Source organism: Patagioenas fasciata, chromosome 2 (genome assembly GCF_037038585.1).
Source record: "Patagioenas fasciata isolate bPatFas1 chromosome 2, bPatFas1.hap1, whole genome shotgun sequence".
Taxonomy (NCBI): Eukaryota; Metazoa; Chordata; class Aves; order Columbiformes; family Columbidae; genus Patagioenas; species Patagioenas fasciata.
The window spans coordinates 139,120,435-139,145,819 of NC_092521.1; the positions used below are offsets into that span (position 1 = coordinate 139,120,435).

The window sequence follows — 25,385 nt, forward strand, 5'->3', positions numbered from 1 at the left end:
CACCATGCTACATAGCTGAGAACTGACAGGAAGAAGGAATATCCCAGTATCTTCCCTTTTTTCTGGCCAAGCCCCTAAACAACAATAAAGTTGTATTGCTGTGAGGTAAAAGTCATTAGGATATTGTTATATGTGGTGCAATGATAGTCAATCTTACTGCCCCTTTGTGCTTGTAGACTGATGCAGAGGAACTACAGAAAAGCTGAGAATTTCAGTGTGTACTTCATCCTAGTTCTTCACTCAACATTAAAATGAAAAATGATGAATTAGTGTGTGTTCTCAGTAAAAAAGCTGAAAAGGTTTCGTACACCCTATATTTTTAAGCATATCTTTGTAGTCATCATGCTAAGCTTTTACTTTGGAATTTAGTATATGCTGGTTTGAAGTCCCATGCAGAAAATTTTACAGACTTTTTCTTACATGGTTTCTCTGAACTTTTTTGTTCGGCAAGATTTGGAAAAGTTCACGTGCCCTTTCTTAGATGTAATATTGTAGAACTATATTTTACATTTATTACTTTTCTTCACCCTAAAAAGTTTATGGCACAATACATTTGGAAAACCTGCTTTAGATGCTAGGCTTATATACTTTAATATATCTCAAGATTTGGGTTTTTTTTGAAAGAAAGTCAAGCCTGTAAAGTAAATACAGCTTTATGCAAGTACAAATGTCAGTGGAAGTGTTAACTGCGGTTCTCATGTAACTGCAGCAAGCCCAGTGAAGCAGCATTTCATGTGCTGATAATTTGTATTTCCTTACTATTGTGTTCACAGTTCACAAAAAGCTATGAATGTGTGTTAACAAAAGATGTGTAGTTGATGTTTTCAGTATGTCAAATAAGATGGCTAGATAAAAAAAAAAAAAAAAAAAAAAAAAAATTGTGCCAGTTTAATATGAGGCTTGTCTGTTTGTTTTGCCTTGTTCTTGTTACTTTTAAAATTTTCTTAATTGCACTGGAACAAATGATAGAAAAGATGTATCTTAACTATCATTTAGAGTGGCTTAGTTTGGCTTAGTTTAGATCTGTTAGAAAATTATTAACCTAAAATTATGAAGTTTTATATTGAAATAGAGTCCCAATTCTGCAATCACTGAAGTGCTTAATTTTATCTGTATATATGAGTAGCTCCTTTGATTTCCATTTCTTAGTTTAGTGGCATACACCAAACAATATGTGCTTGTTTGTTTAAGTTTAGAAAACCAGTTAAACTGATGCAATTTTCAAGTCAAACAGTCTTTGGAATCCTACAAATTTGAAGAAATCAGATCAATGCCTCCAAATGACAGTATCCTCATTGACCATGTTTGATTTCCTTATCAAGTTTAAGTTCTAACGTATTGCTGATTTTAAAGCAAAGAATGATTGCTTCCATTTGTCTCAGGAGCTGAAAAGCAATGTGCAAGGATGAAGTTCAAAGAAATCTAAAACTATGGAGTTTTTTGGTTGTTGTTTTTTGTTTTTTTTTTTCCTTACAAGTGAAGTGTGTTAGGAAAGAAAACAACAGCTGGTAGCATGGAGCTGTGTGAGATTTTAAAAAGCCAGGGTGAGTAATCATTAGAAATGCAATATGGAGCTGTAGTATAAGAAGTAAAACCGAAGGCACAGAACAAGACAAATATAGTTTAGGCACAGGTCTAATTACTAGGCTTACTTGATAGGATGGAGTTATCACCCATAAAGGTTGATTCCTCAGCAGTTCCTGTAGCATATAATTATCCAAAAATTAGAAAGAAGATTTCTCGTGATCTTTGGGTATAACTCTGTGAAAAAGGTCTATATCTATAGACTTCCCCTAACTAAAATGTATATAATCACCGTCACATTCTGTAGAAGGCATATAGAGAACCATTTTATAGATTTATTTTAAGTATTCTTTAGAAAATATATCAATTTCTTTCTTGATTGCATGTACTTTAAATTGTAATGGGCTGTAGGGATTAAAAAATAAGTGCTCTTACTACAGCATTCTAAGAAATGAATGGCATGCAGGGTGCACAGGTAGTTATTTGCTGATAATCCAACAAGATTTTTGGCAGAATGAGTCTTGGTCACATAGATTTGCACAGGGATGCAAAACCACTAGAGTGTTCTCAGCTGTACCCTCTGTCTCCAACCTGCCTCATCCTTTTAGGTGCTGTTCAGGGTAGAAAGTTTTCAGGATTTGTATTTTGAAGGGTAAGGTGGTAAGTAGTTATAGTAGTAGAATTTATTATTTATACAGCTACCATGTGCATTTTCAATGCTGAGTTCTGATTTCTACTAAGTAAAGACCTTCTGCCACACTAAAAATGCATTTTGAAGTCTCTGCACATTTGCAGAACAGCATTTTTAACCACAGCTGATGACTCTGTTCAGTTTTCAGGGGAAAAAAACATTGCCTAAAAATAAAGACTCACAAATACAGCATTAATTGTAAGATTTTCAGGTTTCTGAAAAGTTGGTGACCTTTTAAGAACAAAACTCATCCCATCCTACCCTACAAAATAGAAATGAATGTACTGTTATTTAATAACTATGAACTTCTTTTGTTTCACAAGCTTGGCCCACGTGTTTCACCAGCCTGTTTTCTCCTGAATGCTGTGCACCTGAGAGCTGGCAGCTGGGCTGGAACCCTGCTGTAGAAAAGGAGGTAGCACAATGTCCGTGCATTTCCTGGAGAGAAAGATAGGTTATATGCCTATTTAAAAAATTCCTGGAAGACTAATGAGGAGGGACAGGTTATGTTGCCTTTTGTATTTAAAGTGCTAGAGGGAACACAGGTGGACTGGGTTCCATTGCTGGGTTCTTCTGTGGTAAGTCACTAAAAGCCTTAGGTGTAATGATGCTTGGAGACCTTGTCCCACCTAAGTACTTTTAACAGTATGGATGGAAATTATGTTTTAGCAAGTAAAACGAGGAATAATGAGACTTCATTTATCTTGTAGGGGTTAAGGCGGTTGTAAGTGTTTTGAAACAAGACAGGTTTTCAGTTTGAGATTAGACACCTCAATGTAGGCTTCTGAAGATAGAGAGCCAGTAACTTCTGTCCATGAAGCCTGGAGAGCAGTTCTGCTTACTGAAGGTTGGTGAATCACACCTTCAGTTCTATTGAGTAGATGTCAGTTCACAAGTGGACAAAGGCACTGACATGACTAAATAAGGAGTTAAGCTGAATCACAGGCAGGCCATCTAATTGTTAGAAGTGGTCTTCTTATATGGGTGGAATCAGGGGCAATGAAGCTTGAAAACAGTGAGGCTTCCTAAGCTTATAAATCTGCTCTTTCAGGAGGAAAAAAAAAAAAAAATATATATATATATATATAAATTCAAAGTCCAATGAATTCCAGTCAGGGAGAGATGTTTAATCCTGCCCCAGTCCTGACAGGATTAAATATTTCTGGAGGGATCCTAAGGAGAAAAGATTTTGTCAAAGATTTTCTCCTACACAGAGTCTGATGTTTCTCCTGTGTGTTCTCAAAAGAGCTGCTCATTGTTTCCCTTGCAGCATTTGATTGCTTACTTTTTTTTTTTCTCTCCTTAGTTTCCTCATTGTGTCCTACTTGGGAATGATATAAAGCATAGTGTTTCAAGTATTTTAAGGGAATGGAAGGATTTTTTGGCAAGAATTGAATAGCAGTATTGAGGTACATCAGTTTTTCAGTGGGAGTTAAAATATTGGGTAGAGAAAAAGATTATTTAATTACATATAATCACCTGCATTACAGGGAAACAAAACTGGTTTATTTTTGTTTGTTTGTTTCCTAAAACAGAGCTACAATTGTGCATGTGAAGCAGCCACTGAGGAGTTGTTCCTTGCAAACTTGTCCCTGAACCTCTGAACGGCCTTAACAATGGTCTCATTAATATAAGTACTACTCAGTGTCATATCTGCTTTTACATATCCATATTAGTGGGCAAGGGGAAGGAAAATTGTTTTATTCATCTGACATAATTTAAAGATGAAATGTGAAGGTCCATGACCTTGCTCTGAGATAGTAGGGGTGTTTTTTTAACAAAGCTTTCTTGGTTCTCTAGTACGACCAAGGCTGGTAAATGTGGAACCGTTTATAGACTTTATTTTTGTTCATGGTAAAAAACCTCTTCAGATTAATGAGTCATTGGTGCCTCAGCATCTGCTCCCAAGACTGGGGAATTTGGGAAAGAAACTGAGTGAAAATATGAAGATAAAAATAAGTGAAATGTTAAGAGCAGAAATCTTCATGATGGGGAACGGACATAAAGGATTTAAGAAGTGTTACAGAAATGTTCATTTAGTGGAGAAAAATGACAGATAAAATCACAGATATAACGAAGACATTTTTTAAGTAAAGGCTTTGAGAAACTAAACTGTGTGGGTTTTTGGTCCTACTAATAACAGTTGTTGTAATATATTGAAAAGCAAGTGTCAGAATTCCTTATTTAAAACAGTTATTTCTATCACTGATGAGAAACAGTACCCTCTTACATGGGGGAATATCTTGTAAACTGTATCAGTCAGGTATCACACTGCTTTATAATAGCTGGTTCTTATACCAGGTGCGACAGGTTAAACTCCTATAATTTGTGTCAGTGGAGTGTACCACTTTTCTATAACTCTGGGAAAAATACATTATCTTTTTTTCTCATGAACATCCTGTTGCCTATTGGCACAAAACAGATGCAGCCTGAGGCACAGCTTAAAAGTTATTGAGTTCCTCCTGCATTTTAGCACCTAGCGCATACCCTGAGGCTCTTAAAATTATTAGAGTTTGGTGTTCATATTTCAGTATGGGCATTGTTATTTGTATTTTAGGATAAGATTCTCCTCTGCATAGATGTTAGTAGTAGGCTTCTCTCTGCCAGACTCTGTAGTGTGAGGAGGCTATATGAGAGATACATCATAGTTAATCCAATGAGAACAGGTTTCATAGCTAGTTAGTGAAGGATATGGGTTATGGATGTGACTATCATCCTGGTTTTGCTCTTTTTTTTTTTTTTTCTGGTAGCTCTAGCAGAGGGAATGCTTCCAATCTGGCTACTATTTCTCTCAAAAACCTAGACAAATTACTTTCTGATGAGTAGCCAAACAAAACCAAGAAACAGTGCACAGACCTCCAGTGAATTTGTTGCACCTCTTGTCTTCAAATATACAGATACTGGATGATTTTCAGGAACGTCAGTACCTGTCTGCAGTGCATGAACTGACTGGTACTCATACCTGGACTCTCTGTACAAATATTTCAATCCAAATATACAGTTGGATCCTGAGATACAAAGTGGTAAGGGGTGGTGAGACATTGATTGAGGAGAAATAGGTAATTCTGCAAAGATAGCAAGAAAAAACAGGAAATGCAGTTGGGATCACAAACATAAGAAGACAAAAATACTCATCTGATGTTAGCCATAAGGTCAGTCTAGCTAGCTGCTCTTTCTCCAGTGTCATCTACCAATGAGTGAGAAGAACAGTAAACATGTAATATATTTCCATATTTGTGGTGCTTTTGTTATGTGGACTTCAGTGGCTATTTCTTCCATTAATCCTTCCAACCATTTTTGAACCAATGAAAACTATAACATCCTGTTACAAAGAATTGAACATCTTAATTGCGTTCTGTGCAAATAAGCCTTTTGTTTGTTGTATCCACTGCATTCTTGGTCCTTCTCTTCTGTCCTAGCTTTTTCTTGGGAGAGATGGTGACTAGTCACACCATATTCATCCTCCCCATGGCATACCTGATTTTAGAGAACTGTTATACCTCTCTCATTTGTCACCTTTCAAGGCTGAAAAATTCAAAAAGTGCTCAATATCTTGATTGTCCCCATTTTCTTTCTCCATACTTTTTCCAGTTCTATTACACTCTCTCTTTTTTTCTCTCTCTTTTTTTCCCCTTTATTTCTTCCCCCTATTTGCCCTTGGGGGAGTTGGAATAGTATTCAGCGCATCACAACGCAATTCATACAAATGCTATTGAGCACCAATCCAACACTGCTATTTATTGTAAGCCAAAGACCTTGTCCCTGAGAAGGTCCCTGTGAAATTAGGATTATTTTTCTTTTTCCTTTGTGCATCACCTTACATTGGTCCACATCAAACATCATCTAAATTTTAGCACCCCAGTCACTCAGTACTGCGAGGCCCTGTTGCAACTCTTCATGGTTTGCATTTATTACTGAAAGTGGTCAGAGTGAACAGGGTGTCCAGGAGTGGGTTCTAGGATGGATGTGAGAGCACAGCTGAAGGCAGGAGTAGAACCGAACAGGCAAGGGGGCAGGGTGGTAGTTATAGCTGGAATAAACTGCAGAAAGTTTGAAGAAAGTTGGGCAGAGAGCTGGAGAAGTAGCATGGACAGGTGGACAGCAGAAGCTGCAGACAGCTGCCCACAGAAGTGCAAGCTGCAAAACTGGGCTGTAAAGCAGGAGAGAAAATGGAGTCAGATGCAGCTTTGCAGAAGGAGAATTAATGTCAGGAAGAGACAATCTCACAGTATTGCTTAATGGTATAAGTTTTTATGGCATAGCTTTCTAACTATGGGTGCTATCATTATATGATAAGGTGAAAAATTTATTTATTGTGTAAAACTAGAGCTGTTCTTTCAGGCTTCTAACTTTTCTGCACTTATCTGTGCAATCTTTGCTTATGCTATGTGCCATAAGAGATTAACACTTGGACTTGACATAAGTACAGTTGGTAATGGGAAAAGAAAAAATTGACAAAGATGTCTCTATTAAAATCATGCCAGTCACACATAAATCTCTTATGGATGTGCATCTCCACTGCCTATTTCCTTACCTTTGCGTATGATTCATTATAAAGCAGAACAGGAATTATATGATTGTTAAGACAGAAGTGGAAAGAAAAGAAGAACATTAGAAAAAGTCATACATTCTTATTAATATATATTATGTGCTGCAATGAAATCATTTTTACCTAAGTATAAAATTACCTAGATAATAGATTTATGAACAGTGAGAAAAGATGGAAAATATGTTTTCTCTTGAAAACTTCTGTGAGAGGGATAGGACTCGATAAGGATATTCTTTATGTTGAATTGTACAAAGCATTAAAATATTTTTCAGTTTTATTTAATGCATCAGATATTTAGTATTTAGTTAAATAAAATCCAGTGTATCAGCACACTTTATTACCAGAAATAAAATGTACAATCACAATGACATACAATCTGTTGTAAACTTTACTTCACTTGCTCCTGTGTATATGTCTCACTGACTGGGACTCAATAAACCAAAAGCAGCAAGTTCAGACACACCTTGAAAACTTTTCCTTGACCTGAGAAAAATCAGATGGTAGAGGTTCTGGGCGCCATTATTCCCAATTGCAGAAACAGACTGCCATAGCTGCTTCTGCTTCAGTTGTTCCTCAGTGAAAACTTATTTTCCCATACATTGATAATGAGCACTGGGGCATCTATATTGGTGGTTTTTTAAGTGCAATATGAAATTCCAAATTCAAATAAAGCAGGACACAGCCATGGATTAACATAAACAAGTCTGGGGGTCTTTGCTTGATGTTTTTTTTCTCTTTAAAAGGAGTAATTTATTCCCATGAATTTGTCTATATATTTTTTTTTTTCCCCCATATTGCTTCATACTCTAAACTGTCAAACTGTCTAAAATAAAATCATAGCATCATAAAATGGTTTGAGTTGGAAGAGACCTGTAAAGATCATCCTGTCCAACCCCCCTGCCTTGTGCCGGGACATCTTCTACTAGACCACATTGCTCAAAGCCCCATCCAACCCAGCTCTGAACACTTCCAATGATGGGGCATCCACAGCTTCTCTGGGCAGCCTGTTCCAGTGTCTCATCACACCCATCGTAAAAACATTCTTCTTTACGTCTAATCGAAGCATGCCCTCTTTCTATTTGATAAAATCATAAATAATAATAAACCTTCGCTAAGGCTTGATTATTCCCAGCTGTATACTACATGGAATTTTACAGTGTTCTCCGAAGTCTCTGCTACTAATGCTGTTAGTGACGGAATATTGGAACAGATGTTCATCTTTTGCCCAGTATGGTGTTTCCTGTACTCCCAGTTTCATTTTTAGACCTTATTATCCGTATTTTCAGACTTCAGAAACAGGTGTTTTTACTTGAGTCTCCTTTAGGATTATTTTATTTTTCTTCCCTTGTCTATTCTATTATCATTCATCTTTCAGCATTGCAGAACTGGAGTGCATTTTGAAATTAGATTCCTATCTTTTTCTCATTCTTCTTTTTCTTGATTCATCTATTTTCCCTTACAGTGATCCCCTCATTTTTTTCACATATGTTTGTCAACCACTTTCTGCCCTTGCACTCTTCACAGTTTCTCCTCTGTGGACATACAACACTGTCTCACACCTCCATTTCTGCACACTTCTCTGGTTATTTTTTTTTCCACATGCTGTTCCACATTTCTGTGGAATTGAGGGCAGAAGAATAAACAAGGGGGAAAAGAGAGCCAGTGAGACCTGTTGCATTTAAATACTTACACTGGATCTGTGGCTCTGAGCACCTCCTGGAACAGTGGTGAATGAGATAATGAGCATCCACTCTATGTGGCTTCTTTCCGACTCTTTTTTTGTTTTCTTTGTTTTCTTTTTTTAATCCATGTTTTTGTGAGTTTTTAAACTTAATTACATTCTATACACTGTTATTTATAAATTATGCTCTTAGAATGAGAGCTTCATGCTGCAAACCGTATGAGTTTATGATATAGACTGAGAGCAACTCTTGACACTCACTGACAAACAGTATTTCTACAGCAAAATTGGAATAGCTTTAAAAGAAATGTTTTCAGAAAACAGTGCTTAAGGATTGTGTTTGGTGGAACAGTAGAATTTATGGAGGAAGCCAAATGCTGCTTGTCCATGAGCAGACGTTCTTGCATAGATTTCTTGTAGAATTTAGAATTCTAGTAGTTTCATGGGTAAAAATCCTTATACTTTGTATGGGTTAAAGTATGACAGATGACAGAACTAGAGACAAAAATTTGTTCTTTTTCTGCCATATGAGAATATTGAAAATAAAGCTTTCCCGGAATGTATTGCCAAATGGTCATAATATGGTTAAATTCTGTATGTATTTTCATGCAGATGGCCAGAAGCATATTCTTGATGCAAGGCCATCCTTGTGCTAAATTTAAAATCTCTACTCTGAAAGTGTAGCTGCATTAAAACAGTTCAAAGTGTATGTTATCAAACACACTTGATACAAGCAAATATACTTTTTTTTAATCCAGTCATTTTCAAAAATCGTCAAAGTATTTCAGCTGAAATTTTATAAAAATTACAGTCAGAAATTTCATGATGTAGAAGTTTTTAGCTCAAGTCATTGCAGCTTGACACTGAATAATTAAAGTGGAAATAAATATAATAAATAGAAATAGTAAATACAGGAAGTGTAAATAGAATGTAACAGAAAGTGTGACAAACTTCAAAATGTAGCATAAGTTCTCATCTCAACTGTATAGCCTTAACACCAGGATAAATTTGCTTCTTATATTTAAAGATGCTTTATTGTTGTGACCTTTTATTAGCAACCTATAGCTAGTCTATTGTTATGCATGTTATGACAGAGTTTTCATACTGCAATGAAGTATAGATGCTCTTCAGGTGTAGAATAAAGTATTTTCTATTTCCATATTTAGATACAGGACAATTTTTCAATGACATGCCTTGTAATTGCTTAATCAGAAAGGTTATATAAAATAGTTTTAGCAGTAGGGGGGTTTCTGATTAACTGATAATGGAGCAAACCCATATCACAGACTATTTTGATCATTTTGCCTTGATTACCAAATATTAGCCTGAACTTTTCTAAGAAGCATATCCAAGTTTCTAAGTCTGATATTTATGCACAATATAGAGACACTGTCAGAAATGGCAGTATTAGCCTTCCCATACTGTCCTGACAATTTGTTTCATCCCTGTTTAGGTCAGCCTTTAATCATGATTGATGTTTTATTTATATTGTATTTTTAAGCACAAATTTGTTTAAGAGTTTATGCACTTTGAAGCATGTGCAAAAATGCTTCCCTGAAAAATAAGCTATTCCCTTTCCTATACCAACAAAACCAGTGTTGTAAAGAAAAGTGCTACTGTATAGCGCTCTTTTACTGAAATAGACTTCATCTTTATTTCAGTCATCTCTTATTAAAAATTGTAACAAATCTGAATCATCAGCTCCTCTAGGAGAGAGAAAAAAAAATAGACATGATAGCAGCCTGTGATTCAGTTTCTTACAGTTTCAATATCGCAAAATTTTCATTAAATACATATTTATTTACCAGTCTAAAATTTACTTCCAGCGTTGTGAAAGGAATAGAATGGTCATGAGGGTAGTTCATTAATCTTCTAAATAGACACTTCTACTGCTGCTGCTGTCTTCATAAGCAGATAAGCGTCACCTGTTTGAATGAGGAATGCAAGTGGAAGATATGAATTTTGATATTTTTTTATTATTATAAAAATTAGAATATCTTTTATAATGGGAAGACAGATCTTGTTTATGGAAATTTTAGTATAATTAAGCTTTATTTCTTTACATTTTGCTCTGGTTCATACATGTAAGAAAAGATCTAATGCTATTTTCTGTTCAATAAAAATATATTACATTTGAATAAAAAACATACTAATCTATCTCATGGCTGATAAAGGGAGCTGGTAAATCCTTTTGAAAAATAAGAATAAAATTATTTATATCTACATCTATCTTTGTACAGGAAAAGCTGTCAAGTAGTTGGTCTTTCTACTCTTAAATCAGATATATAGTCTACTAGAGAAAGGAGGACACACTCACAAGACTACAGGTTTTGGGCGGATAGAATCTTACAAGGTTTATTACAACGACAAGAAATATATCTACCATCAAAACCTCACCCAATAAATGTACTTAATCTTCTACTGTGTAATGCTACAAGGTTTTGATTCATGGATCTAAATTTTGTAGTAAACCTTGAGTGCACTGACAATGCTGGGTTTTGTTTTGCTGAACTCAAAATACATGAATTTAACACAATATACTGAATTACTCTAAAATATATCTGTCTATTTTATCTTTGTGCAAGTCAAAGATTTTATCATATACAATGCTAAGAAGTCAATTTAAAGCAGGCTTTTCAATAAAGCAAAAGAAAAGATGCTTCATTTAAGGTAAAAATAACAGAGCAGCAAGAGGAAAGGCCAATAAAGGAGAAGTCGCAAAGGCTTGTTGATCTTAATAATAAGATCAAAAGAAATTATGAAACGTTTTTCTGCATACGTACATCAGGTTTTTTAATTGTTTCATTATTCAGCATCTCTGTATACAAAGTACCAGGAATATAGTTGCACCCAGATTTTGTAAAGGAACCCAACAGGAATTCAGTATTTTGTTCACACTTGTTCGGAAATGAAAGTACTACACTTTTCTTCATATATGTTTGCATAAATAGAGCAGTCAATCCCAGGTCAGCACATCAGTGTGCTGACTAATCTGCAGGTGTGGAAGGAATGTAGATCAGATCACTTCCACTCACAGACTCATCGAGTCTCGAAACTTAATCTGGTCTGAACCCTTGGGTTGTTAGAGCTCTTTGAGAATATGCCATTTATCCTCAAGGGGGTTCTCAAAACCGGGTTCCAAACATTTTCAGATTTTCTGTGCAAAGCCCTTTGGAAATGCCTGTGCCTTTTTCTACAGAAATGTGTCCGTTTCTCTCTTCTTGTTCACCCTTATTATTATTATTATTATTATTGTTGTTGTTAATAATAATAATAATAATAATAATAATAATAATAATATGTTCTGTGCAGCTCTGGTACTGCACAAGGAATTGTTGGCTTAGGTCAGCAGGTTTCTGGGAATGGCCAGTACTGTAATATCCCTTCTCCCTTTGTGACTTCAAGAGCTGTTAAGTGGACTTTAAGAGCCACTAAGTACACTTCTATGTGTAATTTAAAATAAGTATCAAGAGTAGGATTTGTACTTTTGCTGGCATTTTTGACAGTCATCTACATCTGCATTTCATTCTTCACTTCTAGCTCATAAAACTCAGTCATTTTCAAGTTCCAAGCACATCGTGCTGTGTCTGTGTCAGAGAACAGTTTATCCAAGTGGATGAACTGTGTTCATATCTGATTCCTAAGTGTGAATAATGAATTCTAATTCAGTGTCTTTTTTTTTTTTCTAGTTTAGCTTCTTGTTTTGTTACGGAATAATAATTACTCATGAGAGTTAAACAAAACTGCATATACTTACTTGAAATGGTACTGCTGGTGTCCTGATTGTATTTAACAGTATGCAATAAATCTGGTGAAACAGAAGTACAGTCTTTATATATTTAAGAAGAAAAAACTGTAATCTCTGCCTGCTGTCATTATAAACTAAGCAATTTGCTAGCATTTTTATCCAGTTTTATTTTTCTGTAGAATCTGTTAATGAACTTCAGAATGCAGGTTCCATCAGTCATTTAAAATGCATCTACGAGTTAATTACTGGGTAACACAGCTCTCCTACTGCAAAATATCTAAAGATTGTTTGATCTGGAACTTTTATTTTCTTCTAATATCTCTTCTGTCCTCATGAACAATAAGTATTTACCTTTACGGAACTTAAGGCAAGCTACACTTTTGTCTTGCCTCTTCATGATGGGAGTGCCCTGCACATTCTAGTATTCTGCAGGATAGAGATTTTAACCATGAATCAGAAATCATATAGTAGGTGTAATACATGAAATGAAATAAAATTGATACATTTTTCTGAGGCATGTCACTGGTTAAGTGACAAAAAATATTCTGATAGTTACTGAAAAAGAAAAGTCAAAGGTACATTTGAACCTGTCAGTTCAACACATTCCTGTTATCCCTTTAGGGGATATCATACAACTTGACACCAACATTTAAGCTTTGAAAATTATGAGCTCATCTATTTCAAATGGGATGTCACATGTTCCCAAGCCTTTGCCATTACTTATAATGGAAGACAGGATGATCACTTTTGTCACATATTGATAGTGAATAAGATCTTTCTTTTTTCTTTTCCTTTTTTCTTGTTTCAGAATGAAGAACAAATTTTGGTATTTTGAATTTGGCACTTCGGAAACTTTCTCAGCCACCTGTAAGAAGCTGCATGAATCTGTAGAAATAGAAGTAAGAAACTAATTGTTGCCTTTACTTGTGAAATGTCACTAGTTTGACTGAAATGCAGGGAGCAAGGGTGCAGAGTGCCTGAATCCAACAAGGCAAAGCAGTGCACATCCTTTCGACCCTATATTCCAAAATATTATTTTTATCGTGTCTATTTGTAGTGTGGCCCTGCACACTGGAACAAAGTTCAGTTTGATGATTAGTGAAGTCTTAATACAGTAGACGAGGTCAAGAGGTGAAATATAACATTAGAAATCAATAGGGAGTGTGGCTAGGTCAGATGGAAAAATGAAAGACTGTCGAAGGGAGTGAGAGCTGCTACAGGATTAAAATAAAATAAAAAAAAAAATCTTATTATTTCTAGGTCCCAAGTTTTTATAACCTTTAAAACTCAATTCCCTAAAATTGTACTTACTTTCCTGAATAAAGGTTAAAGAATATCTACTTTTTGGAATCATTCCCCTTCATTAAATAGCTTTTCTCTCTGCACAAGGGTTCGTCTTTCCATTATACATTGAACACTAACTGAAAAGACACAGGATAGTTACAGACAAAATAGGAATTTAAAATAATGTGTCACCGCTGCTTGGGTGGCTGATGATAGAATAAGTGGCTACATTACATAAACTGTTTGCAAGGCTGATATTTATAAGTAAGTAAATGAAAGATGTGAAATGAGTGAAGATACAACCCTGAGAATTTAATTGAAATAATGAAACCATTTATGGATTATGGTGTCTTTCCTTTCCAAGAGTAATGAGAAACTGCACCTGTCAATGGAGTATTTTTGTAGTAGCATGAGGCACTTGGAGAGGTATGGTGAGAGCAGTAGAAGTCTGGCCAAAGGCCCCTGAAAGGCAAAGTCTGAAATTATCTGACAGGATCATGGATCTGGTAGTAGAACAGTAACAAAGAATACTGAGACTGGAACTTTAAGACCTGTTGTGCCAGACTTGCCTGTTTTGCTGTTATATTTCTCTTTAAAGTAGAAACATGCTCCATACATGTTAGATTAAAAAAATGAGAAAAAAAATAAAGCACAACAAGACACAAGGCAACACCAATCAACCAACCAAAAACCCTGGGAAAAACAAACCAGCCAAACAAAGTCTTGCTTCCCAAGACAGTGCTTCATGCATTTGGGTCTAAGTACATGTAACCTGAAAAATATTTGATTAGTTATTGGAAGAAATGCTTGACTGATTTGTTCTGAATATACTGCAAGTTAAATGCACCTTTTCATCAAATAAATATTGAAGAGCAGGCTTTCCTGAGAAAATACTTCTATCCAGTAAAAATCTTACAGAACCTGTAAGATGTAATGATCTTAAACCATCTAATTGTAACCATTGAAAGGATGACGAAATGTTAACATCCCAAAGAAATCAAGTATACGTACAAGTTTGTGATGCTGCTGATGCCACTTGTTTAATTATTACTAATTCATATCAATAACACTGTTATTACCAATGAAGTAAGACGTTGCCAGTATATGAGACATGTTTGTTAATATTCTCTTCATCTGTCCTGGTCATTATCGTTAGTCCTACAATTAGGAACAAAGATAATAGGGGAAATAGTTTCCAAAATGTTAACTCAAGAAGTGCTAGGAGGTATTTACAGATTTATTCACAATGAGTAAAGTACTTTTAAATGAACAATGCTTGACAATCTGCTTGTGTCTAATGTTTCTTGTTCATATGTTCTAAACACTTGGGAGCAGCACTGTTTTCATCTGATTTTTAACCTGCTGCCCCTTGCTTGGGGCTGTAAATGAGAGAGCTTGGTGTATGATACCATATTTCACTCTGAATAAAATGCACAAAGAATGCATTTACTCTACAGCCAAATTCTGAATGAACAAAGCCCATGAAGATTAAGGATCAGTATCTCTCAGCTGGGAGACAGCAATCAAACATTCTGTGGGCAAACCGTATATTTAGTTTCTAACCTAATTAAGTTGATTTTCCTGATATACATTAATGTCTCTCGTGTTCTGTATATTTTCTTCTGTGTGAGATGCAGAACAAAGTTTAGACACTAAATTCTTGTGTTATCCAGAATAAGATACATTTTTATTTCCAAATTGGCATCCAAGAAGGAGAGGAATGTAAGTTCTAAAGGTAAAAAAAAGGATAAAATTAAGGATTTAGTTTTATTAATAGTAATGTTTCAGTAAATGAGGCTTAAGACTTTACAGTTCAGAGCACTTACATGTCATTTCCACTTCAGAAAAAAAAGAAAGATGTCTGAAGGGTATTTAATGAGAGTAGGCATAGATGTGGTGTAAGCAGAGATGGCACAGTCCATACCTGCAGCACTGTACATGCCTTGTGGGACCAGAAGCATCCTCCTATACTATCTGGTATTAATGGGTGAGGGAAAGGAGTTTAAGTGATCACATGGTCTTGCATGATATTGAACTTGGTTACAGAGCAAAGCCTTAGTCTCAGCTGTTTTCAGGCATGGATATGTTCTCAACTTCGAGCTGGTCGGAAAAATTTTCATCTAATGCATGAAGTATGAAAGATAATGCCTGAAAAGGGACTGAGGCCAGGAAAGAAGGCAAAAAGAAATAGAAGTGCTAGTGTTTATTTCTAACCTAGGTAGGCTTGCTCCAGATTTTGAAAGTATGCTTTTATTTTTAGCAGCATCATTGCATTATTTGAAATGAAAAAAGAAAAAGGAGCAGAACACATCTGTGTTTTGTTGTAGTGTATGAATGTGTTAGGACAACGCAGAGCTACCTGTAGTGCAAACTTCTTGTCTGTGTATGAACAAAAGAAATCCTCCTTTACTAATTCAGAAAGTTCCCCGTCACTGTGGGATTCTGAGGCCTCGTCAAATAATTGTCTTAGTGTACTACCTGCTGTGTTCAATATTGAGTGAAAATGGAAGCCAGACCCTGCGCCATTCTATTTCACAATTCTTCTTTTATTTAAATAATTCCAGTCAGTTTGGGGGACGCCAGACCTTTATAAATTAACAGCAGGGAAATACCAAAGGTGTCAGATTGCATATTTATCATCTTTCTCGTGTAATACTTAAATATGTATTAAGAAGTGACTGACATAAATTAGGCAAATTTCAGAAGCCACAGGCCGTGGCTTGTAGAGGACCCCCTTCTGCTTGACATTTCATCCTTGTCAAAGATCAAATTATTTTAATTTAGGCTGCAAATTATAAGGAATGAAGACTTCTTTGTGGGAATTCCCTGTGGTAATCTGACTTTTGTTGTTACTGCTGCTTGTCAGTGTGCAAAAGATATAATATGCATGCAAATAAGGTTAAAAAATATGTACTATCTAATTATCCAGCCAGTACATTCCACTTGATGACAGTGGGAGGCCTGACACACAGTATGTGTTTGATTCATTGAGGCCTGCAGGGTATTTACACAAGATTACTTTTAATTATGAAATTAATATCTGTTTATCTAGAATGTATAGCAGTAAGTGAGCATACACATGAGCAGAATTTTTAGTAAAATAAATCATCTTGATATTTAATACACATAAAATATAGGGGGGGAATCACGAATTTGCTTGCAAAATAACATTGAAGACCCATGCCTTTTTTCTTGTAAGAAAAGTGTGATTAAAAAGTTACACTTTCGATTACAGTAGTTGCCACAACTGCCTACTCTCTTCCAGATATGTCTTTTAACTTTAAACCTTTCCCTATATGAATATAATCCACAGGTTTAAAATTTAATTCTTGAAAAGCAAATATGAAATGGAAACCTTCATGCTGAAATTCTTCTCTCTCCAGATTTAACCTTCTTAGGAGAATTAAAAACGTGCAGAGTATGCATTATCATACAGTTCTGTTTTGTGATCTTAGAAAGTTTAACGATAAACAAATAATTATGCACAGTTATTTTTGAGTTGTACTTTCTTTTTCTTCTTCAAAGCTATGATAAAGGTTTAGGCAGAGAGGAAAAAGTGCCAGTGACCCACAGAGCAGCAAGCTGCAAGATGTCAGTGGACTGTTAGTGAAGCATGGTTAATTATTTTTCCAGTTTTCTTACTGATTATTGTATATTGGAATTACAAAATAAGACCCTTCATCAGTTTTAAATGCATGACTGGACCCCCTACTGGCTTGCAGAACATTGCAGGAGGAGAATCTAATGCTTTAAAAATATGCTGTTATACACTATAAGGTGCATGTGACTTGCCTGGATATCTATATACTCTAGCTGTGTTGTAAGGCTCATCTACTTCTAGCCAAGGCGTAAGTATATGAATCCTGGGAACTTTGGCTAGTTCATTGAATTAATGAGTAGACCTGGATGCTTCCCCTTCCACCTGCAGGTTCAACTGTACTTGTCTGAGGTTGGGTCTTTTTTTCTTCCGTGGAGGTTCTTCGGTGTTTGCCTGTTAATGTGTTTTATTTGAGTTAGGAGCTTCCCCGATCCCAAAATCATGTGGGTGACGAAGAGGACTAGGACTGAATAAATGGTAGTCAACGAAGACTAGGTCTATCCTATCAACCTCTCATCCAATGTGTGTCAGGTGAACTTTGATTGCAGATGTTATAGGCTTTTGCCACCTGAGAAGATCCTGCAGTTTTTCACTGAACAGGCTGATAAGCTAAGGTCCCTGAACCATTCTGCTGAAGGTGAAAATTATGGTCCCTTTATAAGATATGATTTGAAGCCAAATACAGCAAAGGAATGTTCACCTATAAAATAGCTCAATGTCCAGCATTGCTGTAGGAAGCAGGATAGATACACACCAGTGACACAAGGTGCCCTACAGTAATGATTCCATCACTGAAAGGACTATCTCACACAGTAAGACTTACTTCTGTTTGTCCAGTAAGTCTGGAAGGGCTTTTAGAGCACTGATACCTCTTCTTTAGCTCCATATCCTGTGTTTTCCTTAGGCAATGCTGAGAACTTCGGCAATTCAGAGAACTGCCTGATGGAAGTTCTGGGATAAGCTTTTTGCTGTACCCAGCTTTGCTAGTCTTGCCCCTCAGTAGGAGTTATTAGTCAGGCTTAGCCCTACGCTGATACACCAGTTGTGCCTTTGGATTGAAACTAATGTCAGTGTGGTGGTCTGTGCTCCCGGGGCCCACTTAGACTCTTTTATGAAGCTGTATATGCTTTGTATGCAGGGACTTTCATGTTTCATGTGGAAGGGACTCAGGTGTTACAACAAGTATTATTGCAAAATCGTAAGGCAGACAACTTTGCTTGAACAAGCAACAAAGATACTCCAGTTATTGCTATAGAAATTTTTGTAGTATAAACATTTTTCTGCTAATAGCTGTAGTGAAGCTACAAATACATTTCACTTGGGTCAATTAATAGGTATCAGATAACATGGCTCTGCCAAATGGTCCCACACTTAAGCAATCAAGAGCTGAATAGGAATCATGTTTTGCCTGCTGAATGAAGATCTATTCCTATCTCATACTTTCTTTCCAGATATAAGTATATATCTTGGGTGTAAACGTTGAATGAACCATTAACAGTGTTAAGAATGATGAAGTGCTGACGAAAACTACCTGATAGGTAGAACATTCTGACTTTTCTTTCTCTTTTACTGCTTCCTCTCTCCTTCTTTTTTCTCCTTTACTTTTTTTTCTTTCTTCCTTTATTTTTTTTTTTCCTCCTTGCTAATCAGTGTGATGGAATTCAGCTAGACTTAATCAATATTTCTCTGGAAGGAATTGCCATTCTGAACATCCCAAGCATGCATGGTGGATCGAATCTTTGGGGAGAGACAAAGAAAAGACGCAGCCACCGTCGGACAGAAAAGAAGAGGTCAGATAAAAGAACCACTGTCACAGATGCTAAGGAATTGAAGTTTGTATGCCAAGGTAAGCTTACAGATTAATATAGGCTATCTGGTTTCAGACAGTCAACTCAGTTGTGCAATTGCCCTTGTGTTGCCTCTTGTCAAGAAAAAGGATTTGACAGTTCTTAGCTATTTGTTTTCTTGTGTATTTAGCTTTTCTGATGGGAAGCACTGGGGCAAAGGTATAAGCAAAGACGTACTGATGATTACAGTCTATATACTTGCAAGCCTGCCTCAGATTTTACCTGTTAAGCAGACTAAGCACACCATGTGGCACTGTTTGCTACTATGATGTTCAGTCTGGAAGTACCTGGAGGTTTTGGAGTCAGAAAATGCTTACTGAGCACTTATAATGCTTCTTAATGTCAGTATGCATAAAACTTGGGGATAATAGTGCCCTGTTTCTAGCAAACTTTTGCCAGAGGCTGTGGAAGATTACTTCGGAGTGACAAGAGCAAGCTGTCTATACATTTTAAGTTACTATACTGTGATGCTGTATGCAAGCCTTGAGTGCGTATGCTGTAGCTTACTTGCCTGGGCATGATCCATCCTTTCAGGGCTTGTGTACTTTCTTGGTGATTAGATGCATTTGCTCTGTACATTTTATTATTAATCATAACTTTGGACAAAACATACAGTAAATAGTACTCTCTGCTCTACTTTGTGGAATCTGAATGCTATCCATTTTATGGGTCCTGATGCTCAGGAGATGGAGGCAGGCTATTTGGTAATGTACTCACGAAAAGTTCTGCTTTTGTCTTGCTTCTGAACATAGAGAGACAGGACATTTCAGCCTATTGACAGTAGTGAACCAAAATGTTGTAGTCTCTTTAACTATTGAAGTTTTGCATGTATTTGATACATACCTAACAGGAATTTCATACTACTGACTATTTTTGGTGTATTAGAAGGGCATTGCTACACTCCATTTCCATTTTCCTGGACAGGAAAAAATAAAATAATAATAAAAAAATATTAAAGACTGAACAGAAGATCCTACATTATCTGTTGAAGTGTTCATAATGCAGACATTAAGCACCTTGCTTGAGAAAAACTAGTCATATGTCTTAGTTTCTAATCACTTTATATGCACTGTGGATGGCAGTAGCTTCAATCAATGTCGAAACAGAGATTGACTTCTCAATATCATGACCTAGAGCACCTCTATCTCGTCACTGAGCGCATGGATAGTATTACTGTTAGCATCTACAGCAGCATTTTAGTGCTTACAAGGAGTATGCTTTTTGGATTTCCCAGTTGTCCATGTCTATTGCATTTCAGTTTGCAACACTGAGCTGTCCTGAGTTTGCAAACTGAATTCCCTTTAAATGGAGAGAGGACACATTCTCTGATAGCAAATGGGTGTTCAGTCCATGGAGCCAGGTTAAAACAGAGTAAACCTCAAAAATGAACGTGGTGTCAACATTTGAGAAGCAACTGATTTGCTGTATAGATTCACTCTTGTGCTAGCTAAGATAGGTTCCCAGGTCAGAGTATGCTGCTTCATCTCAGTATTTGAGATTATTCCTGGATAATGGAATTAAATAAATGTTATGTCTAGGCTTCTCTAATAGTTTTGATGAATCTGAATCTACCCACTGCAAAAATAACTGCCTGGCTGTCATTTCTAAAGCACAATGATTCCTTCACAGCTTTATACAAGCATATCTCAGAGCCCTGTATTCTCTAGTAGTTTGTTTTCTTAAGTCCATTTGGATTGTACTTTTTAGTTTGAAGAAAACATTTTACAAAATGTTAATGCCCAGTGCAGAAATAGATATTGCTGTTTGAGAACTATGGTAAATACATACCTCTTTGTTAACTTCTGCTTATTTATTTACTTATTCTGAATAAGTGTCTTTTCAGTTTGTTTTATGTCCAAGTAAAGCATCTATTCACTTGAAAACTGAACACCAAACTTTCTAGGAGACAGAAGTCAAACATCCTCATGTTTTCATGTGGATATACATAGAGATATTGATATATGTCAGGTGTTTGTTGGGTGGGGTTTTTTGGTGTGTAGTGTTTTGTTTGTTTGTGGGATTTTTTGTTGTTTTTGTTTGGTTTGTGCTTTGTTTTTTAAGTCTGCTACTTCTGAGAGACATGCGCGTATGCAGTGCAGCTGTGGGGTTTTTTTAATGGTATATCAGTCTGTATTCATGCTGTCTCTCTGCTTTTATGCTTTTATGACTTGACCATAAATACATGAATTGAATTTTAGTATTCAAAGTCTGAGCCCTTAAATGGGTTACTCGCATGGACTTGGGAGAGCTGTCTCCTCACTCTGGGTAGTTTGTTGCCCCTGAGCATGTTGTGTTGCTCCTCTTGGAACAGCCCTAGCAGGACTTGGAGAACTTCCGAAGAAGAAGAAACCTCTGTGAGGTCCTGCTGCTGTCCTGCCCCGCTCTTGTGTGTGTCACTTCACACAAGGCAAGTACATGCAGCATGATCATCGCTGCAGGAAAAAGGGTCAAAATTCTGCTGATTCTTTTTTCTTTCTTATATATCTGTACAATTCAGGGAAGGTATATTCCTCTGAGCCTACTCCCTTCTTTTTTCACCTGCTTACTGTTGTCAGCTGTTGATGCAAAAAGGCTTTTATTTTCTTTGTCTTTCCCGTTATGCACCTCTGCATACTCAATAGCCAGACCACGATTCGGATGTTAAGTAATCAAAATGGACACCTGCTTGGAAAACAATCTGATTATATGCACATAGTATGAAAAACAGTATATTGAAATGTAGCCATTTAAAATGTGCACTATTTAAATACATTCACTGATTATCTCATTAAGAGTTGTGCACGTATGCTAAAGAGCAAAATTTGTCACTGATAGCATATAGATATGTGTGTCTGTGTGTGTGTCATGTGTTTCTGTCTAAGTAGTAACTGGCTTTGATATTCTCATGTAAAACATATATGAAAATATATTTGTCTGATTAACTTATAACTCATGGGAAAGAAAACCTTATTTAGCTGTAATGTACTAAATATTATCCTATTATCCTGTACAGTTTTAGTTTCAGGTACTGTGCAGAAGTATAGAGGGTCTTTCAACAAATGTTGTTAGAGGAAAAATCAAATTACTTTTTCTTCTAATTTAATTTCATTTTAATTTCTAATGTGTCATTATCATTTTTATTGTACAAAATCAATGCACTAGGAAAATGTAACTGAATATATATCTGACAATTCATGAAAGTAGTTAATTAGTATTTTGAATTTATGAATCTGACACTTGCAATGTCTCTATTTGTTATGTTTCAGAATCTTGCAGTATGTACATATATATGATATATCTAGCCACAATGAATTTTTTTCTAAGTACAGATTTTAGATGTGACTGTGAACTATCCTTGAACATTATTTGGGCAGGACTTTTATTTGGATATACACAGATATTGATAAATGCCAAAAATCAGTGCTTTAAAAAGATGAACATACTGCATAGAAAATAAAATATGAGTTGAGAAACATAAATGTAAATAGCTGAGCTACTTGATGTTTGGAAATTACATCCAAAACATAAGTTGAATCATCACAACATATCTTATATGAAATACAGACCACTTATGTTAAGTGTTAAACAGAAAAATTTTCTTCCTCGCTGAGATACTAATTAAAATTTTCAAACCTTTTGTGGCAAAAAAGAAATTATTCTTTTGAAAATCTCTCTAGTAAACTTTTTGCTGACTGGAGTAGGATTCCTTTGGGGTGGATGCTGTTATGCTTTGATTTGCTTTCATTGCTGAAGTTCAATTAGAGCCTTGTCCTGAAATGGAATCTTTTTTAAAGTTTAAAGCATGTTGCAAACATATCCGTAACTTGATTTGCATGAGTAGTTCCATTCACCTCAATGGATTAGTTCTTGAAGACAGTATCTGTGAACTATTAATGGATGAAGCCTTTACACTATAAATATTTCAGTGCAATACTTTCTTCCCTTTTTTTTTTTTTGGTACACCACCGGGTTCAATGATACTTAACCAAGTATTTATCAAGTTGATCTGTACATCTTGTTAAGAGACCTGCAGTGCTATTACTTAGCAACATGCCAGACTACTGAACTAATTCAAGACAACGTGCATTTGCGTCACAGCACCTAGGCCTAATCCAAGCTTACCAATATGATTCAATAACTCCATGTGAAAATCTGGTATAATAGAATAATGTGTAATACAGACAGTTGGCTATAGTTAGAAGCAGGGGACATGCAGAGACTCTGAAGGCCTTAGAACACTTCAAAATATCTGTACATAGTAAGAAAGAAAAAAATACTTTTCTTACTTGATATCAAATTCCACTTGACAGGAGAGAGGGAGAATCTTTCCCCAGGCTTCCCTATGATCAGGGAATTCCTGCCAAGAGTTCTCTAAACAACTTATAAACTTTGTGGGCCAGCAGATTAATTGAATTTATGGAGGTCTTTATAAATTACACTCTGGCCAGGTGACTTCTCCTTGCTATTTATAATTCTCTAAATTTAAAATGTTGACACATTATGAATTTTGAGATATCTAAATATGAATTAATTTCATAAGTTGAAAAATGTTAGAAACTGCATTCTGGTATCAGAAAAAAATTGTCAAGCATTGGAACAGGCTGATTAGGGTTGCGGTGGAGTCACCATCCCTGGAGATATTTAAAAGATGTGTAGATATGGTGCTAGGGACATGGTTTAGAGGTAGGCTTGGCAGTGTTAGGTTGATGGTTGGACTCAATGATCTTAAGGGTCTTTTCAAATCTAAATAATTCTATGATTCTTTATGCAGTGAATACACGCAGTCTATAGACTTCAGGTTACTTATGACATGGTACAAGGCATGTACAATGAACTCTGTATAATAACATTTTTTGTTAAATGCTATGGATAATGTGATGGCTAGCTAAGTTAATTTCCCTTGTTTTGTATCTTTTTTAGACAGTTTTGGGCAACATAGCCATTAACATATTACTACAGAGAAAAATTACTAATTATAGATGTTTCATAGTGGGTCTGTGTTAAGGCACTCAGCTTATAGAAACAATGTTCTTTAGACAGAGTATCTAAGAATAACCATTCAATTGCTCCCTTGACAATCCTAACAAATGCAAACAAATAGTAGGGATATAACCAAGTTCTACCAATTTTAGTAATCAGTGTTGTAGGTTATATGTGTAACTGTAAAGAAATAAAGAGGTAAATTAAGTTGATCACAATATCTGTCTAAGAACTTGAGGTAATACATTTGGTATTCAGAATTCAAGGAAGCAGAAATACGTTTAATGAAAACCAGTGACTAAATCAGTTAAACACTGAAGGAAATAATAATTACACACTGTTCTGAGCTAGACTTACTCTCACTAGAATAGATAACAGGGGTATATAAACACCTTCTTTCATTTGAGATAGCTTGAGAACCATTTATGATTCTTTTCCAAGAAGTCTCCACACAGACTAATATATATATCTCTATCCAAAACAAAGATACAGGCAGGGCATATATGTTGGCAATACCTTGCTGGTAATAGACATAAAGGTTTATATTTCTGTGAAAAACAACAGAGGAAGAACAGTGAACCTGGGAAAAAAGGAAGCACCAGAGAAGTGGAAAATCTGTTGAAGCGTGTCTTAGGAAAAGTGAAGAGAAAGACAGCTTTCTGAGCCAAATTTTAATGATAAAACTGTTAGATAAGCAAAGAGACTGCCTTCTGTTCGAGTCTTCCTACATGTAAGGAAAAAGATCTTTTGTCTGTAATGGTAAGGAAGTAGTATAAAGAATGTAAATCTAATGTTGGTGTTCTTTTCCTAATGAAAACAACTCAAGAAGACCTACAACTGATCTAACACACAGATCAAAAAAAAGACGAAAAAAGTTTCCCTAATAAATGGTAAAATTTTCTGTAATTGCTCTGAAAATAGCAGCATTTTTCATGGGTTTTGGCACTTTACTTTCTGTCCTTGGTTGAAACTAGGAATAAAAAAATTGCAAAGTTAACCCTTCTTCAAAGTTTAAACATTAGAAAAAAAAATCCGAAATGTATTCAGGCAGGGTTTTTTCTTGTAAGCGTGCACCATATTCTGAACATTTTACAGCATAAATTGAAGCTTCAACCTAAACTTCACATATTTCTGTGTAGAATTTCACGCTGCAGTTATATGAGTATGTGTTGTTTACAGTAAATCAAATTCCTGTGAGGACTGTCCAAGTTAGGGTGCCATTAAGTTTAGTGTCTAAAAATCAACCCTATAGTCAATAGATACATTCACCTCAAGAAAAGTGTTTGTCTCATGTTCAAATAAGGATGTAAGCTAGGCAGAATAAAATGCTAAAATAAAATAGAGGTGACTCTGTCTCCATTTGTTGTAAGTAGAGCCGAAATAACAGGCCAGGTTAGACACCTCCCTTCCAGCTGCATAGCTGGTGAGATGAATTTCTGCATGTGCTGCATGGAGAAACAGCCCATTAGATGCCTGAATAGTCCTTGGAGCAGGGATGGGAACC

The 25,385-nt window shown here is 35.8% G+C and overlaps 1 protein-coding gene across 8 annotated transcripts in view; it reads left to right on the top strand.

Moving 5' to 3' along the window:
• The window catches only part of DGKB (diacylglycerol kinase beta), a 349,951-nt gene that overhangs the window by 254,512 nt on the left and 70,054 nt on the right, over positions 1 to 25,385 (top strand). For all 8 annotated transcript variants that reach the window (XM_071805088.1, XM_071805087.1, XM_071805090.1 and 5 more), the window contains 2 exons: positions 13,002 to 13,092; positions 18,726 to 18,921. In XM_071805088.1, the coding sequence (XP_071661189.1) occupies positions 13,002 to 13,092; positions 18,726 to 18,921 (287 nt within the window). The remainder of the gene's footprint in view (positions 1 to 13,001; positions 13,093 to 18,725; positions 18,922 to 25,385) is intronic.